This window comes from Falco biarmicus, chromosome 7 (genome assembly GCF_023638135.1).
Source record: "Falco biarmicus isolate bFalBia1 chromosome 7, bFalBia1.pri, whole genome shotgun sequence".
NCBI classification, from domain to species: Eukaryota; Metazoa; Chordata; class Aves; order Falconiformes; family Falconidae; genus Falco; species Falco biarmicus.
The window spans coordinates 51,102,409-51,121,968 of record NC_079294.1 but is presented as its reverse complement, the minus strand read 5'-3'; the positions used below and the strand labels follow the sequence as shown (position 1 = coordinate 51,121,968).

The 19,560-nt window shown below is 42.3% G+C and overlaps 1 protein-coding gene across 4 annotated transcripts; it reads left to right on the top strand.

The window, feature by feature from the left end:
• The first annotated feature begins 746 nt into the window (after nt 1–746).
• LACTB (lactamase beta) lies at nt 747–18,782 on the top strand. 4 transcript variants are annotated; one of them, XM_056346023.1, is made up of 6 exons: nt 747–765; nt 8,510–8,576; nt 10,792–10,982; nt 11,338–11,674; nt 13,390–13,555; nt 15,870–18,782. In XM_056346023.1, the coding sequence occupies exons 3-6, from the start codon at nt 10,845–10,847 to the stop codon at nt 16,411–16,413; spliced, it is 1,185 nt and encodes a 394-aa protein (XP_056201998.1). In that variant the 5' UTR covers nt 747–765; nt 8,510–8,576; nt 10,792–10,844; the 3' UTR covers nt 16,414–18,782. The 4 variants fall into 4 exon arrangements, with proteins under 4 accessions (XP_056201998.1, XP_056201995.1, XP_056201996.1 ...); XM_056346020.1 differs by lacking the exon at nt 747–765 and adding an exon at nt 7,534–7,912; XM_056346021.1 differs by lacking the exon at nt 747–765 and adding an exon at nt 8,069–8,090.
• The last annotated feature ends 778 nt before the right edge of the window (nt 18,783–19,560 follow it).

Genomic DNA, 19,560 nt, shown 5'->3' with positions numbered 1-19,560 from the left:
TAATGTTAATCACACTAAAGCATAACTAAGTGAAGTGTATGTAAGTGTGTCTGGCATACACTGCTATATACCAGGAAGTATGTATAGCATCTAAAATGTGGAAATGGTTTTGGTTTTGTTCAAGCTCAAAGAAATAAATGATAGTATTTCCAATTCAAGTGGCTGATGGTTATTCCAAGTGGCAGGAGGGACAAACTGTCCCACACTTAGTGCTTACTGCAGAGGTCGGTCATCTCAGGTGGTCATCTTCCCTCAGTAGTGAAGTTTTTCAGATTTTCTTAGTTGTTTCCCATAGCTCTGCATGCAAAGGTACAAAAGAAATACCTACTTTAGTTTTTGAAGTGATGCTACTGTGGCACAAATCCGTGTAAATGCCATTCACCTGATTTACTCTTATTTTACATGTATGCAAAGGGGATGGAGTAAAATCCTTCCTTACTGATCTGTGTAGCATGTAGTAATTGTGCACTTGCACATCTTTAGAGAGGTTCTTTTGAAACATGCCTCAACTTGGGAACAATAATACTAAGCAAAGGAATGGAGTTTATAGTATGTGTGGACTCGCTCCCATAAGAATATGTGAGCCCAGTGCCAAATGCCTCCACCCAAATATCCGAGATGTTACTAATTTGATAAGAGGCCTTTTCCTGTTTTTTACTAGCCTGTGCAGTTTCTCAAGCTATCTGTGCTCAGTTCTCACGAAGAGCATTTTTAGTGGCACAGAACATGTCTGCAGAGTGAAACGAAGGGGCAATTGCAGCACAGGTAGGTGAAACCACACTAGAACGGATAGTCATAGCAGTGAATGTGTGGAAAATGGGCTGGCAACCAGCATGCACATATAGCTGGATGAGTATTTGATGTGAACTGCAGAGAAGCATTTGCTTGTGCAGTAGTTACCAGGAAAAACACATGCTGGAGCATCAAATAATTTGAATGGTTTGGGAAAATTGCTAGAATAGCTACTGAGAAGGCTCTAGAGTCTTCTGTCTAGAAAAGCAGATAAAGACAGTAAATGCAATCAGGACTGTACTCCTCACACAGGGGTATGCCTGAAGATTCACGTACAAAACCTGGAAACACATTTTTCCTCCTGCTGCTCTGTCTGTCAAAGCAAACGTACCTGTTGCTTTTTTTTCCTGACTTGCAGACACGTGCGGTGGAGGTGGCACTCGACCCTGGCCCATCAGGATGTCTGAATGCCGTTGCCTGGTCCACTTCTCTCCCGAGTAGGTTGCTCAGTGTCGGGCAGTCGTTCTCACTGCCACAGTTCTTGGTGCACAGTTGTCTGGGACGTGTTCATTTCGCTGAGTTTTATATTTGGGGGAGAAAGGTGGAAAGAGAGGTAGTTGTTACCCAGTTGTGAGGAGCTCTTCCCAGAGCAAGATGGAAAGCTTTCCTAAGCACCTGCGCTTCATAGCTGTATCTTCGGGCATACGAGCTTCAGAATGAAGCCATATGGTTAATATGTTTAATCTTTTAGGTGTTTTACACCTTCCATGATTTGATACTTTTTTTTCCAGCAGCATATGTCAGTCTGAAAAGAGACACTCAGCAAAGTGAAAGGCACTGATGCTGCCTGGTTCCTGCCACGCTGCGTGGTGGTGGTTGTGCAAGCCGCCGGCTCCCAGAGCGTGTTGTACCTTTACCCCCTGAGTGGGAGAAAGTGGAGAGGGGGAAAAGGTTACACACAGCAACTGAATTCTATTGATAAATGTGAAGCCAGCCTCAGGAACAACACTGTTCAGTTCTTTCTGTGCTCCGTTTTCTACCAGAAGAGATTGTTGCCTGGAGAATAACTTCAGGAAAAACAGGAAATAATTCTGTATGGGGTTTTTTTGTTTGTTTTTTTTTTTTTTTTTCCCGTGTGTGTGTGTGATGGTTTTCATTTTTTATTTACACTGATGTGTTTCACAAATGTTCCTTCCCTACTTACTTTCAGCTGGTGACAATTATTTTTCCTCTGAGCCCCAAGAGGTTTAAAGCAGGCCTGAATTAAAAGTATGAGGAAATCACCACTGAGAAACTGGAGTTTCAAAATTAATGTTTTTGCAAAGAAGAAAAAGAAACGTGCGTGCCCTTTGGCTGGTCTGTAACCACAGCATGATCTTTTCAGCATTCCTTTCCCTGACATGCAAAATATTTCGCAAACTCCCATCCTGTTGTTTCTAGGAACTGTGTCAGACTGCATGCAACTTATAAAACTAAGGCAGTAACAATGTGGGACTATCAACTCTTCCATACTGTATTTTATTGAAAGTAAACAATCCCCAGGTGACACATCTTGAGTATAGAAGGAAAATGGAGTAAAATAAAGAGTTGCGTTTGTTTTGGGGGGGGTGGGTGGGTGTTGGAGTTAAAAAATACATAAAGTCGCCAACCTATGGTGCTGTGTAAGTCTGCAGGTAGGTGAGCTGCTGCTTGGAGGGCAGGGCCAGCCCTGCCAGGCTCCCAGTTGGGGACAACCACAGCTGCCCTGTCTGGCAACTTGCAATGGGGACATGGACATGGCACTACTGTGCTGCTGGTGTGACCACAACAGCACCAGTGTTCCTGTGTAGTGTAGAAAATTACATCATGTTTAACTAAGCCTACTCAAGAAGTGAAGATTAACAAATATCTGAATCATAGATCAAGCAGAGCTGATCATGAACGTGTTGATCTCAGTGTCTAAAGACCCGCAGCATTATTTTTAATGCTGCTTTTTCTCCTGGTCGAGACATCTTACATGTTTAAAGATTTGTTCCTGATTAGTGTTTCTCAGCTCAGTTGTTGGAGAATTCACCCACCTGTGACCTTAGTTTAGAAAAAAAATAAAATAATAATAAAAAACCAACCCAGGGAATATTTGAATCTTAAAGCTGTGAGTATGCACCTATTTATGTACCTTTTGGGGAAGGTGTGCCTAGTTGTATGGCTGGGTCCAACCGTCACGTTCTTGGTGCCCTTTGGTAGGGTTAGTGCTGGTACTGACATGGAACGTACGCTGTAAACACGCAGGTGTTACCGTATTTGATCAGCAAATAACAATACTCTGAAACTGCTGTGCCGACCAAGACCAAACAAAAACCGTACACAGGTGAGGAATCGGTAATAACAACCCAGGTCAGCCACGCTGATGGCCCCGAGAGAGATGGCACTGCAGGAGCCACCCTGCTAACAGCTGCTCCAGGTGCTGAGGTTTCTGGCTGCCATCTACTGTGCGAACACTCTGCGCCAGGGGGGAATGAAGAGTGTCTCTTGGTCCTCCAATAAATGAAATAGCTTCTGAAAAGAGGGAGGGAAAGCAAAGCCTGGTTTCTCTCTACAACTAACATTCCTTTATTTACCGTCTTTTCAAATTCAGAAAGAACTTGCGGTTTTTTAAATCTTTCCTATACTGAGAGTAGAAATGTCAGGTGTGATCAAGGGAATCAATATCCCTTTACTCTTCGCATTTTCCATCAATATCAGTTTCCCCTATATCTATGCATACAAACAGGTAATGTTTTTTAATTGCTGCTTTCCTATTTTTCTTCATTTTATTAGCACAAATATAAATGACAGTCCTTTTTGACAATTTTAGCTTTAGTCTGTTAATTGTTTTCCATTAGATTCAACATTTTTAGATCCAGAAGTCTTTACAAATGTTACAGTCTTAATTATAATTATTGGAATCCAGTTGGAATAATTGGAATCCGTTGGATTAATGGAACATTTCATTGCTTCACAATAAATTTGAACAAAGAAAACAAACAAGTTTCTTTACACTGCTACTTCCTAAATTTTTAAAAGCCCCTTCCTACAAACTCAACCTGCAAGCTTTCAGGTTCGGGTCTCTGGCCATTATAAATGGTATTTAACAGGATGAAAGAGCAGAGCTGGCTCATTATTTCAGAACTGACCAGCCCTTTATCAGGGGAATACTAATAGGCATCACTTGTCTCCTATCATTCAGACCTTAGCTGTTGTTTGTTAAAAATATTACCCATCTTTTCAATCTCAATGGAAATGTTAAATTTAGGGGCATGTCACTGTAGAATTTTGCCATGCTGGTGAGCTAGAAAAGCAAATGAGATCACCACAGCAAAACCACTGAGATCAAAGTCCAGATCTACAGGCTGGAACAGCCATAGCATCTGTTAAACATCGCTGAGACACCAGGATCCACAAAAGCACTTGCAGAAATGGAGGAAGACTGACAGAAGTGACCAAGTTGTTTTTGAAATGCCTGTAGATTTATTTTTTTTTAAAGAGTCACGTTTTAGGAAATACTCATGAAGCATCATGATTTGCAAATACTTGGTGTTTCCACATATTGCTGACCACCAGCAGCAGAATGAGCATATTAGACCTTTTGGTGGTGGGCTACATCACTGCAGAACAGTATAAAAGCTACCGACCACCGAGCTCACATGGTAACAGCACGATGAAAAATACAGTGAACACAGGAGCGTATGACTGCAAGGGCTAGATCACTAGGAAGATACATAAACACTTTGGTTTAAGGCCTGGTGCTATTGAGCCTTTGGTGTTTGACTCAAAGGCTATGAAGACTTAAAGGATTCTTGATGGTGAGACTCCAAAGCTGGCCCACCTTGAGGTGAGTGAGCACAACCTCGCTTTGCCAAGAGACCCATCATGGGGCATCATTGTTTATTATCTGAATAAGGCATATTTCTTCACACAGGCTTTTCAAATCTGCAAAGTGCAACTTGGTAAGGAGGCAGAGTAGAGGAAAAGTCAGCTGGTTTAGTGCTAAACCAAGTAGGGTTTTTCCACTATGCCAGAGGGGGCTCCAGATGGACTTTTCTGGCTGTGTTACATAAGAAAGATGGATTACAGCTGAGAGTCTGTGCCTATACTTCTAAGTGACTGATAGACCGTGACAGAAGAAAAACATTGGGTTTTTTTTTTTTGGTTAAATTTAGAATTGGATTAGCCTTGTGCTTGCTATCCTCATTTTCCCTTGCAATCAGTGGGAGCAGAAAATTCTCAAAATCTTATAAGCCTGATACCTCAACTCAAAGTTAAACAAAACCAGCAGCTTAGAGGAGGCATACAACAGCAGCCCACGTTGTGCTACTGGATTTAACACAAAGCTCTTCACCAAGGCAATCAGAAAAATGGCAAGATCCGTTTCTGGCTTAGGCCCATTCAAAAGTGTGATGCCAAAGAGTGTTCCTACTGAGCAGGTTAATGTAAGAATGCAGAGAATCCTGCTGCAAAACACTCCCAGAGACAGTTTAACACAGTGAAAATGAGTTATGAGAAAGTAAATACAGCATCTTGTACCACTTGGGTATGAAGTTGTACTGTGATAAGCAACGGAGTTTTATTGAGAAAATACTAATGAGAAATAAATGCCTGCAGTGAAAAGTGTAGCATCTGGTCTGCATTTGACTTCACACATGAAAGCTATTTGGCCTGACTTCCTTCCAAATCCTGCAGGTTTTGAGATCATTGGACATGAAGGAGATTGAACTCCCTAAATTAGCATCTCAAAATTTTCTCCTAGCAGAGCATACGTGGAGTTCTAAAAGGACAGACTCCCCATTTTCACTTACCAGTATGGCTCATTATTTTGCATTTTTTAAGCTGTTGTATTCTCTGTCGACATCTGTAACATTTATGGAGTGGCCATCATTAAAGTTTGTTAGCTATTGTTCAAGAATCCTTCAACATGAGTACATCGGATTTTAAGTCACTGTCTAAACAGCCCAGAAAACCTCCAAGAAAGAAATGGCACCCCCCTGCACAGTCTATCACACTGGGCACCAGGGGCTTTCTGCACAAAAAGCTTTCTGCATTGCTAAGTAATGATACGTTCCGGTCAGTCTCTCTGGGATTTGCAGGTTTAAGGTCCTTAGAACAGCCCAGCCTAAGGCATTCCCGTGAGAGGACTGACTCTGAACAGTAAACAAGAAAGGCTATTATTTCTCCACTGGTCAGACACACGGCACTCTCCATAGTACGCCAAGGGCTCTGCTGCTTTTGGTACTGCCTCTAGAATCTTCTACTCATCTTGGACCACAGCGCACTTAGTTTATATAATCTAGTCCCCCCCTGTCCTCCCCTCTTGCACTTAAAACTATTGGACTGAGTGGCCTGAAATCCAAAAGAAGCGCATTAAGAGTGCTAAAAAAAGACTGAAATTAGCTGTTAACTGAGGGCTTCTTTTAACCTTCTTTGGACCTAACATCATCTGCTCTAGCATCACTGCAATTACTAATTTCACAGCAATGACATAGAGGAAGGGGAATGTCTGAGTACCTTCATAGTAATGAAGATATTTTGATGCTCCAGTTAGACATGTGGACTAACATTTCCACTGACAGCATTGAGTGGCTCTGGATCTGGCTTTGCATTAGGCACATACGGTCTCTTTGTCACAGAAGGCTGACGTGAAGATCCCAAATCTGCAGACTCATCCACCTAACAAAGCTCGCAAGAGTCCTCGTTATTGGGTGTATCCTTGGATGGAACTCGGATCTAACTGACATGCTGCCTACCTGTCAATCTGGATCTGCTGATGCACTGATGCTTCTGCTTTCTCGAGTAATATCATCCCTATTTGGTCACTCTTCCGTCTTTTTAGCTTGCTGCTCAGTCAACATTCAAATCATTCAAGAGAACTATTAGAAGTTTATTGGAGACCAGATATGAGAAAGGTTTTGAGATTAAAGGCGTCAGTTGGAGGGCACTGTTCTCTCTCTGCAGTCTCTAAAGAGAGCAGCTATGTGGAAAAAATATTTCTGTGAGCAAATGCTGTGCTCTCAGCACTGCTGTAGGCTGAAACCAGGCTCTAGAACCAGCACTGGAAAAGTCAACATTTGTAAGTCATTCCTCACTAACCTAGGTCAAATACGCTCATCTTGCAGTTAAAGGCTTTTATCTTGGTGTTAGCCTAGCTTGCCCTGCTTCACTTCTGCCTGGCATCCATTCAGCAGCAGGCTTTCCCCATTTGATCCCACCATCATTTGCTGCAGATTTAAGATCAGAAGTAACGCCGTGGCTCGAGGCACCCTTTGGCTCCTCGCTGTCCTTCTCACACGTCAGTGCGATGGAAGTGTTGGTGAAACCCAGCTTACAGCCTGGCTTCCGTCGGGAGACAGGGCAGGCTCTGCTGAGCCAGCCGGGGGGCTCCCAGTGCCCACCGGAGGGACAGCGCTTTCCAGCCATTCTTGTTAAGGATTCTCAAGGGTTTGGGCGGGATTCACAGGGATTTGCCTGTTACCAGGTACTGCCTGTCACTGCATTTGCACGCACAGGTGGCTTTTGGTGCTTAAATAAGCAAAGCGGCTGGGAACGGCCTTCCCTGGCCTGGCGGGAGGGAGCGTGGGGCAGCGCGGGGAGTGCAGGCCGCTGAGGCGGGGCCCAGGCCTGGCCGCCCTGCGCGGGCCCCGCCGCGGCCGCAGGGCCGTGCCGTTAGGCGGCGGCCGGCCCCGGCGAGGGCGCGGGGCGGGCGGCTCGGCAGGCTGAGCCCGCTTTTAGCCCTCAGCTGATGCAGCCCGCAGCTGATGCAGCCCGCGGAGAAGCCGCTTGCGCCGGGAGGGTCCCGCTGCCGGCCCCGCTCGCCCCGAGCCGGCGCGGCGCCCGGAGGCGAGCGGCTGCCCGCGCTCGATGCGCTCGGAGCTCGGCCGAGCGAGCGCTCGGGAGCGGCTGCGGCTGCCTGGCGGGCACCCGGCGCGGCGCAGCCATGTACGGGCTGGCGCGGGCCCTGCGGCGGGCGGCGGCCCCGGGGCGGCCCCCAGCGCCCCGGCGGGGGGGCGGCGGTGCCGGAGCGCGGCCCTGGGGCTGGGGGCTGGCGCTGGGTCTGGCGCTGGGAGTGAAGGCTGACGGCGGGCAGGCGGCGGAGGCGAGCGCGCTGCCGCCCCCTCGGGGCTTCGGCGCGGCCATCGAGAGGAGCAGGGACCTGCTGCGGAGGATTAAGGTGCGCGGGCGGGGAGCAGGGGGTCCCGGCCGTGCGAGCTCCCGGGAGCCGGCACCTCCCTCCCCTGCGCCTCGCCCTGCCCGCCAGCCGCCTCCCTGGGACGCGGGGGCGCGGGGCGGGGCGGAGCCCGCTGAGGTGCCGGGGCTCCCCTGCCCCCCCCCCCCCGCCTCGCGGAATGGTTCGTTCTCCGCCTTGGGAGCGCGGTTCCCGCGGGCGCCTCCGGCCGGGCCCAACTCGGTGCGGGAAGGGGGTGTCGGGGGGCAGGGTGGGCCGGGGGGGCTGTGGAAAGGGGGGAGAAGGGCTGAGGGGGGTGGGGGTGTTTAAAAAGTGATGCTGTGCAAATCTAACCGAGGCCTCTTTTAAACCCCGCTTGCTGCTGGGCGGGGCGGTTGGCGTGTCGCGTGCAGCCCGTGGTGGTTTGTTTCTGTTCAGTATTTCTGGCGCGTCCTGATCGCTAATTTAATGAGATAAATGACGGTGTGTCCGTGATTGTTGTGGTCAGGGACGCCGTGGCAGCCGCGTGCCTGCTGCAGCAGCGCTGGGGTCTGGGGGAGGGGTTTGACCCTTTTTAATGTCGCCTGTGTGGTTTTGTGACAGGATGAAGCAGGAATCCCGGGTATACTAGTCGGAGTTTCTGTAGATGGAAAAGAGGTCTGGTCAGAAGGTTAGTATACGGGGTAATAGTTGTGTGTGGCGGTTGGGAAGCGATGGATGGTTTAAAAATTAACAATTTGGACGCACTGGGCTGGGATTTCATCCATTTGATGTCCCATCTCTGGAGAGTGGCCAGAAGCAGGTGCCTCGGGAGTATGAAGTGATGCTTTCCTCACCAAACTTCAATAATTTCTGGGAATCAATTATTTATTAACTTCCCAAATGTGCTAGTATATCTCAACTTCATTTTTAAGAATCTTTTTTTCATTGATTTTTTTAGGTTGGCCCTTGGATGTACTTGTACTCTAGGCATACAGCCGTTCGTGGTCTGGCAGGGCTGTACATAGGAGGTGAAGCGCTGCTCTGCCCATGGCAACTAGTTAATAAATTACTAGTCACCATTATCCTGGCTGGCATCAGGTGCGCTGGCTCCCGTTTGTGGGCTGAGGAGCAGCTCACAGGTGTCAGCCTAACAGAATTGCAAGTGATTTTTCTGGTTACACAGTTTAGTTTTAAAGAGAGTCTGTTAGTACGGCTCATATCATGTAGACATTTGATGTGTATTTAAAAAAAACCATACCCACCAAACTGCGTGTTTGTTTTCAGAAGGATTTTTATAATGTGTTTTGTGGGTTTTAGACAAATTGTAGTAGTAAATGCCAGTGTATTTCATTAACGAGTTAATTTAAAAAAAATCTTTGTAAGCGAGATCATTACTAACTTTCATCTGAGAGTCTGTTGTTGCCTTAACTTTTATATATGTGTAAAGCTGATTACAGGTTTTCATTTCTCTTTCATCATGACGGCAGTGAATTGGAGAGCCTCTGGTACCTTTTGTAATGTGGCCTAATAAGAAAATTGTGCTACAAATTGATCACAGACTTTCTTGAGTCAGATAGCTTTTTCTTGTCTCAAATCACCTAGCAATAAAAGCAGATGATTTTGTAAGACTTGTGCAGAATCCCGTCCTTGACGGGCAGGGAAGTGCCTGATGGCACTAGTGCCAGGGTTGTAGTTTGTCACTGGGACTGCCGGATCCAGCAGCCAGGCTGAGTATTCTGTCCCCTGCTGCGGGCTCGGACAGCACTGCCCCGAGCGGGGCAGCGGGGAGGTGGGTGGCAGTGCTCTAGCAGGCTTCTGGCTCGTCTTGTCCTCCTCCCTTCTTCCCAGGAGAAGAAAATAGGAACAGGTGGAAGTTGTGTGTGTTCTGTGACCATGGGACTAAACCTGCTTTCTTGCTAGGGTCAGGAGGGTGGTTTGAGATTTGGAAATTATTTTCACACAGGAGTGTAGCGTCTGGGTTCACAAGCACCGTGTGAGCACTCGAGTGCCAGCTTTACGTAAAAGAAAGGATCGTGGGCAACTGACACATCATCTGGTTTGTTCCTTGTATTTTGGCAAGGTTTTTTTCCTGAGTGGTTCGTTATTAGACTACGGTTTTATACAGAGACACACGCATTGCTTGCAGGCCCTGCTTGCGCTGAGAACTGCAGATACGTCATCACTGCATTTCATTGCTTTTACTGCTGCAGCGTCGCTTGCAGTTTCTTTGGCACTAGCTCAAACTGAAGACCAGTATGGGAGCTTGATAATGCCTTATTAATTCCAGTTCTTGCTACCAGACTTGTGACTTAGTTACATGAGAAAAGACTGGTATAGAGGCTAATAAGCTGTCTTTTAATTGAAGTCGTGCCAACTGATGTTGAAACATAGTGTATAACAACACTGTTCTGTGAAACTTTACAGCTTAGGTAGTTGCTGTGAGTTTGTGAGTGGCTTCCTTTCTCAGTTTCTGTATTGATAAAATAAGACCCTTTACCGTTTCAACTATTAATTCAGAACAATAAAAGGAGTATTTCTGACTATTGGTCAGTTATTTTACAGTCCAGATTTTGGTCCCTGTAGTTTTTCTACATTGGATGTTTGATCTCAGGAGTGTCATTTCGGTCTTAATTTTCCATCTCATTTATCATTAGGCTTGTTTTGTAGTTGTAATAACTTGGGATGCAATTGGCCAGTACAATGGGCTTTGATTAGCTGTTCCTACTACATTAAAATGGTTTTAACTGAATTGAGGCAGGAGCAGGGATAATCCAATGTTTCAGGTCCCATTTTAGTTAGAGGAAAAATACTTTAAGGAGCCAGTAAATCTAATTCATTGAACATAATTCATTCGTCATGTCTCTATGCAAAATATTTACTACAGTGTTTTTATTTTCTTAAAGGTTTGGGTTATGCTGATGTAGAGAATCGTGTAGTATGTAAACCAGAGACGATCATGCGAATTGCTAGTATTAGCAAGTGTCTTACAATGATGGCTGTTGCTAAATTGTGGGAAGAGGGGAAACTGGATTTAGATGCCCCAGTGCAGAAGTATGTCCCTGAATTTCCAGAGAAAGTCTACGAGGGTGAAAAGGTATGTAATTGTTTATTGGTAATACTTTTTTTGATTTTTGTTCCTGTCTTTGCACAGCTGTTAAGTGTACAGGTGCCTGTATCTGGACCTATTCCTGTAAGACACCAAAAGGCATTTAGACAAGTACTGATGTTTGCTGCTCGAAAAAGTAACGCTGGAAATGTGGATCTTCAGGTTGACATCAAGTCTGTAGTGTGCACGCATACATGTATATATTTTAACTGGGTTTAATACATGATACTTAAAAGGTCTTGTATCTTTGTTCCTGGTCATCTTGAATTTTACTTTTCTGGTGATTTAGTGCGCATGGTATCTTTAAAGAAGAGAGCTCACATTTCAATATTGTCGTTTCTAGGTTGCTATTACTACAAGACTGTTAGTGTCACACTTGAGTGGGATTCGTCACTATGAAAAAGATATTACAAAAGTAAAGGAAGAAAAGGAAAAAGCAAACAGAGCATTTAAACTAACAAAACCCGATCGGGATAAAGAACAAGAAGGCAAAGGGATTGAGAAGGCTGATCCTGTCAAGCCGAGGAAAGAACACGAAGGTGAAGTAAAAAGCCGAAATTCAAAACCTGGCAGGAGAGACAAGGAATTTGAGCAAGAAGAGTATTATTTGAAGGAAAAATTTGAAAGTGTGATTGAATCGCTGAAGATATTTAAAAATGATCCTTTATTCTTTAAACCAGGTGAGTTTCTAGTCGTGTAGGCCAAAATGTGCTCTTCTGGTGAAATGTTTGTTTCAAACTGTTTTACATGCAGTGAAGGTAGAGAGTCCAGTAAAGAGTGTTTGTTTGGGGGATTTGGTTTGTTCTGCCTCTACCCGCCACCCCCCTCCCTTTTTTTTTTTTCTTTCTTTTTTTTTTTTTTTTTTTTTTTCTTACTGTGCCCCATTAAAAGCTCAACAGAGAAATATCTGGGCTGTTCTGCACCAACTATCTGGTCATGTAATTGTCTTAAAACTGACATAACTTTCAAGACTGAACTGATCAGGATTTTATCAGTTCAGCTTTAGATAACACTCTATTATAGATATCTTTACTAATTTTCTAACTTAAAGATTATGCTTATGTAGATACTTTCTAATAGTGTGTCTGCACCATAATCCAGCAGGTTTAAAATGGGATGTAACCAAGACTTCACTGGTAATAAAAAAAGTCCTAGATCATGCAGGGGAGAGAGAAAGTGGGATCTCAGGCAGAAATAAGACTTTTTTGCAGGAGCTGCAAATAATGCAGCAAGTGCTATAAAACGTACAAGTTACTGAATTTATAAATGCTAAAGCAGACAGTAATTTTGGTAACGAAATTGTTAGTATCCACTTATAAAATATTTTGTAGATACTTCCTCTGTTCATGCTCTGAGCCTTCTAGGTGTGAACAAAAAGCAAAATATTTTAGTGAAGCACTAAACCTCAGCTAAAACTTTGTACAGAAAGACCACAAAATCACAGAATTGTTGAGGTTATTTTTTGTTGGAATTCCAGAAGTTAATTGTGGAGAGGACTGAGGAACTTCAGGTCTAAGTTTTAAATGAGTTGGGTTAACAGGCAAATGATACATCTTGCTGATAAATATAAGTGATGTATAAATGCACACGGTATATAATGTGCATTTAAAGAGGGAGGGGTGGGCAGGGGGTGAAGTTAACCACTTACCATCTTGGAGAGTTCTAGGAACCATTTCAAGTAAGAGGTCTGTCTAGACTGTAGGCAGTTCAGCAGTTGCTTGATGTAGATGTTTCATAAAAAGCATTAGCGCAAGAATGAGATTTTTAAAAAATGAGACATTGTTTTGTAAATTACGTTGTCTTAAATAATATGTATATTAGCGTTCATATAATCTTTCTGGATCTTCTAGAGCTAGAAAACAAGAACTAGAAACATTATGACAAAAGTGATCAAGACCTTTGAAAACCTTAAGCGAGTAGTACCTGTGTCTTTTGGTCTCTAAGGTATAGACACCCGAACAAGTCATGGTAGATGAGTGTCTTTTAAGAGTAATTTCAAGGTTTACTTCAGCTTTCCAAATCCAGACAGCCTTGTTAGAACTGGGGTGGTAAATCTTTCGGAAAGGGTGTTAAATGTCAGTCTTCACGTCTCGTCATGAAACCTGGCTGTACGTGCAGATCCCTGAAAATTCTTTCACCCTGTTCTCTGAGCTACCTGCAGTTGGGAAGCATCTGTGTCTGCCTGCCGTACAGAAATTCCAGGGTCCAGTATCATCAGCTTATGATTCACACCATATTAAAAGGGGGGTGGAGCAGGAGTCTTTTAATTGATTATTCATTGCTAGATATAGTTTTATTTGCACATGTGGTTACTTAAATGGAATCTGAAAGATAAAATAGAAGCATTGTGCAGCTAACTTTTGTTTTTTGCCCTTTCTCATTGTGTTTCTTTAAGGTAGTCAGTTCTTGTATTCAACGTATGGCTTTACTCTCTTAAGTGCTGTTGTGGAGAGAGTTTCAGGACAAAAATTTACAGATTATATGCTAAAAATGTTCCGTGATTTGGATATGCTATCGACTGTACTAGATGACAATGAAGCAATGATATATAACAGAGCAAGGTAAACCAGGATGAAATGTTTTTTTTTCCCCACAGCAATTGTTGCTCTTTCTGTCTATGTTAAGCCAAATCATATAACTGATTTTATGTCAGCCTTGTGGTATTGGTCTGTAATTAGCATGCAAAATTACAGAATAGGAAATAAGTATTGCTTGTTATAAGAGTATATGTGGGGGGAGTAGCAGGGGTGATTTTCAAGTTTGCTTTTATTTGGGGTACAAATAAGCAGGTAAGTGTAAATAGAGTAAAATAAAGGAGTAGCAAAGTGATTATGTTAGAATATATCATTACCTTGGAACTCTTAAAAAAAAATCAGTATATTATGCAAACTATGTAATTGTAATAGTTTCACAGTAACGTATAGTTTTCATAAATTAAATTGTAGTATCAATTTTAACCAGGATTAAAATTCTGTTTAACACAGAACATGCTTTACCAATTGATTTCTTTTTATTAACTTAAAACAAACCAAGACAGAAAAAAAAAAGAACCACAAAAACCTCCAAATAAATTTATGTGATTGGATAATCAAATAAGGGGTAGAGTTTCTTGTCTTTCTCTCCAGTCTTATTCTGTTGACCTGCCTGTCTGGGCTCTGAAATTGATTTATTGACTCACTTGCTAAACTTCGGTGCACGAGAATTCTAACTGAATCACAAAAGCAGGCTATGGAAAAAGTCTCATGAAAATGAGACTCAAGCTTTTTAAAAGTTTGGCTTCTAAAATCCTCTCAAAGAATGAAAATGGTGATGAACATGTGAATCCCAAGTTTATAGTGCTTAGAAGTGTATATTTAAAGTGTGTGTGTGCAGACACACGGAACAGTTTGCACTGCTTTAGGGATAGCTTTAGTGCTATATTCTGAGATGCTTTGTGCTGGTATTTATTTTGCTTGCAAATTTTCAGAGGTTGTGCTGTTGATGTGGATGTTAGGGATGCTCTTATAAGTTCTCAAGCTTATACAGTCAAGTTCTTTTAAATGTATGTGTGTATATTAACCCTTCTGTAAACTGAAATATAGTAGGGATGAAAGAATTGGGACAGATGCTGGTTGTGGGGGTCTTTTTATGGGCTATGTCTTGTTAAGCAAAACAATGCTAATGTGATGGTTTCGCTTCTACAAAAAGCTTGGTGCCTCAAACTAGAACATACTGCCATGTTGTGCCTTCTTTAATGGTTTGGTTACACCGTATTTGACATGAAAATGTTTAAAAATTCATGTTCCAGATCTTTTAGAGGTGTAACTCAAGCATTTCAGCATTTTTGTAACAGGTTTTATTGTGATCAAAAAAAAAAAGTACTCCAGGGACGCAGAGATAGAGTCACTGGCAGTCGATGGTAGCCTTGGACCATTTGTCTGTCTTCCTTGGCTTCAACATCCGATTTTCAGTATTATGGCCTTCAGAAGTTCCCTAAAAGCTTTCCAATCGAAGTGCAGACTAGATAGGGAATGTATCTCTGTACCATCTGATAGTGGGCTTGCCCTGCTCCCCGTGCCCCCCCCCCCCCCCCCCCTTTATTTTTTTGGTGTGGTTCCTTTTCACAACTCCCAAAGTACTCCAGGGACCTCTTGTGGTCCAAAGGCCAAAGGCTGAAATTCACCGGAGTATGTAGTTACTGTAGTTATTCAGCATTTCTTTTCATGTGTTGCATGAAATCGGTCAAGCCATTACTGGACTGGTTTCTTCAAAAGCACAGTTCAGTCTGCGCTCCTGTTGTGTGGTTTGTTCAGCAATTCTGGTTAGTAGTTTCTAATTTGTGTTTTAATGACAGGCTTTGCAAGACTCTTTCATGCTTCTCCCTTTTCTTAGTAGTTCCGGAATGTTCAGTTGTTGTAGTATGTGGGAGCTGTAGTAGGGCAGTGGGGGGAAATCGGTCGTAAATGGAAACGATGGTCTCGGAGTGCTTATGTAAAGCTTCAGTGAAATTTCAGCTCAGTGTCTGATAATCATGGGGCAGTTGCAGGATTCCTCTTTCTTAAAACATTTTAAATCTAGTACAGGGATTTAGGAAAAATCCTGTGCTGGCTGACATACAGGTTTTTGTCCATCTCCAACTTGTGAGTAAGCAGGAATATTACTTTTACTGAAACTAAGCTTCTAACCTAGGAAGTCACCTTAATTTTTGTTTTCCCATCTGAATTTCCTGTTGATTTTTCTGCAACAAACATATTTAAGAAGAATATATTTTAAAAATTTCTAAAGCTTCATGAGAACAAGCTAATATGTGCTCAGTTTGCTCTTTAAAGGCAGGGCAGCTTAAAATACTTGTGCATAGTATCTGAGAATGACAAGTTGAATTTTCTTGAATTCTAGGTGTTACGTTTACAACAAAAAGGGACGGCTGGTAAACGCACCGTATGTGGACAACTCTTACAAGTGGGCTGGCGGTGGCTTTCTTTCGTCAGTAGGTGACCTTCTGAAATTTGGAAATGCCTTGTTGTACAGTTATCAAGCTGGACAGTTTAAAAAAAATAACTGCAAACTTCTTCCTGGGTACCTCAAACCAGACACAGTCGCAATGATGTGGACCCCAGTGCCAAAAACAGAAGTGTCGTGGGACAGGGATGGTAAATATGCAATGGCTTGGGCTGTAGTAGAGAAAAAACAACAATGTGGCTGTTGCAGACAGCAGAGACACTATGCATCTCATACGGGTGGTGCCGTGGGGGCAAGCAGTGTCCTCCTCATTCTTCCTGAGGAGCTGGACTCTGAAGCTCTAGGTACTGGGCTAGTGACACCACCTAGAGGAGTCATCGTTAGTATTATCTGTAATATGCAATCGGTTTCCCTCAACAGCACTGCCTTAAAGATTGCAAGGGAGTTTGATAAAGAAAAATGGGCCCAATATATAGATTAGAAAAAGAGGCACGTGTAACTGAACTCACTGTACTAAAACACAAAAAACAAATAGAGACGGGTGTAATTGGACTCCAAGTTCACCAAGAATATGTGAAGAAAAAGCCTCAAAATTCACTTAATTAACTTCTGCTAGTGGTGCTAAACTTATGTGTAACTAGAATTCATCTCTCAGGGAAGTTCGTAATTTACAGAACAGTAGAATGTAACAGTTAAATCTGACTTGCTGTAGTACCTGTGTAAATGACCATCGTATTAACAGGTTTTTTGTCATCCAGTCAAGCACGTGAGCAAGATTGAAAAAAACCTAGCATTGGTTTCTTGCACCAAGAAGTACAAGAACCAGTTACCTTAAATGTTAAACTTTTGAAAAATTTCACATCTTGATTTGAGCACACACAGACAATTTGTTATTCTCACAGTTCCAGTCTGCCAAAACTGTTCAGTATCACATGATAAAGGAAAATGGGTTTACTGTTGATTTTTATATTTTCATGTAGCGCTTTTCTTACTTGCTTAAAAAGCAAAAAAACCCCAACAAAACCCAAATCTTGAAGCTACCTCCAGAGTGTGGATTGATACCAGAAGTACGCTTTTGTCAGAGCTTGGATTGTTAAGAATTAGAAAAGAATGAAGCTAGAGCAATATAAGTAAAAACCTTTTTGTCATTTAGATATCCTCTCTTCTGTTTTTATTGGACACAGAGAATGTGTGAGACTCGTTTACTGTGAGGTGTGGGTATTCTTTCCATAGCCAGGTATGCCCAAATAGCACAACATGTTGAGCTCTCGAATGATGCACGTGCTAATTTCGGTAGCCAGAAATGGCACTGTATTCTGTAATGTAGATATTCCTTTAGATATAGGAGTTAGGAACTCAAATGACTCAAAAAAAAAAAAAAAAAAAAAAAAAATATTCAAAGCCCATGCTTGAAGCCTGCAGTAGAAGTCTTCACAGACTTTGAGAGTTTTGTTGGGTTTTTTTGAAAACCATCCTTTTTTCCATTGGGAGACCTGAGGTCAAACAAGAAATTGTGATGGAGCTCCAAAGAAGCATTTTCTGATTGTCAGTTTTACTATAGGAATATAGTAACATCTGAATATGTTAATTTTATGTATTTCATAATGGCATGGAAGGTCTCCAGGATTTACCCCTATCCCTCTTCCCCTGCAGTTACATCAGACAGTATTTCCAGGCTGAGATTAACCGAAATACCTTTCAGGAAAGGTTTGAATGCTTCTGTCCCTGCACTGTTCAGCAGCTCTGCTTCTTTGAATTTAAGGAACAAGACGTGTTGGGTAACAGCTAGCAGAGGACAGCCTTACCTGCCTCGTTCCCATGTTAGTGCTTTTGGCATTAACTTTGTCATCGTTACCTGCCCTGTGATGAAACAGTGTGCTGTCATCTCTGTTCCCAGTATGCCTACGGTAACATCTATAACCTAAGACTGACAAATCGGGAAATTTAGTGTTTTGAGGTGTCAGTGTTTTCCCTACATTTTTAATTGAAGCTAGTAGGACTGGTTTAGTACTCTTCATAATTATAATCATTCTGGTGCCTTAAAACACTAAAAGCTTACACTTAAACTATTTATTTGCTTTTTCAGCCCACTCACCAAAACTTCACTTTATTTATTCAGTAATAACGGGTTGTCTTTTCTCAATAATACCAAATCAGTAGAGACGACAGAGAGAACCTTTCTGAACAAACTTTCTTTTGGCCAGGCAATAAATTACCTACTCTTCCACTGAAGTCTTTGATACTGTTGACAGTTCCAATGCAGAAGTACTGGAGATGAGCATCTTCTACAATAGCAACATTTTTTTTCCCAGGTCTCGAGAGCATCTACTAGCTGGGGAAACATGCAGCAGTAGAAGTCATTACCTGTTTTATGCAGGGAACATGAGTTAAGTAGTTATGAGTTGTCTTCGTGTTGAGGAAGGCATGAGTAGAAACAGACCAAATACAATGTTTTAAGTATAGAAAATTTGAAAAGTATCGCTTACTTTAGGATTTGCACCGTACAAGAAAAGTATGTTTTACCTGTTTTGCAAATGGTATTTATTGTTCTTTAAAACCATTTTGCATACTTGAGAGAAGACATATTTCACTCACTGATGACTGTGTTTGGGTTTAGACAAAGATTCAGAATGTAGAAGGCATAGGTTTACCATTACGCTTGTGTTTGTATGACCAGGTGCTAATAAATGTAAAATATTTGAAGAATGTACTAAAGTGAGTAACAGTAAGAAGTGTTTAAGGCTTTTCTAACCCCAAGATACCAACAACAGTATCTCACTCCCCTCATAGAATATGTTTAGCCACTAACATTTTATATACATACCATGTTCTTTAAACTGTATTTCCTTTATCTTAAGGCTTTTTCTTTAAAAAAAGTCTGTTGTCACGTGTACAATATAGGAGATGGTATGATGTCTAACTTTCACCTTCTAGTACCTGGAACAAAACGAGTCACTGACTTTCTCTGATTTGGTATTAATTAATCATGAGTTCCTATCTTTTAGGGTGGAGGAAGAGAAGGCAGAGATAAGGGAGACTAAGAATCAATCTGGCCTTAGCACATGTATTCAGGTCGCAAGTGAATGAATATTGCCACTTGGATCTTTGTGCTGAAACCACTTATTTGCCAGACTGGCATTAAGTGCAGGAAACTGGTCAATTAAGAGCAGCATTCATGTTAAACCTGCTCTTAAATTAACCTTTATTGTGAAAAGACTGTATGGCACTGACATAACACTGTACTTTTAAAAGGCATGTATACTAAATTGGTGCATCTATTTCTGTATCAAAAACCTACTTTTTGCATCTGGTAATTGCACGTGTTCACTTTGAATTAACTGAAAACATCTGCAAATGCAACAACTTGTAGTATTAGGTTTTGGAGCTGTTTTTATTGACTAGAAACATAAAAGTCTTAGAAGTCATGAGAAGAATACAGGTTGAATAGAAATTTGCAGCAACAATTAGCTCATCAGGACACCTGATACTCTGAAAGAGATGTTGATGCATAGCTCGAGATACTATTTAGTAAAATAAGATACATGTAAGACTTTGAATGTTTTCTCATGGTTTTAAAAAAAAAACACTTTTTAACAGCCATTTAGAAAAGGGTGGCTTTTAAAAACTA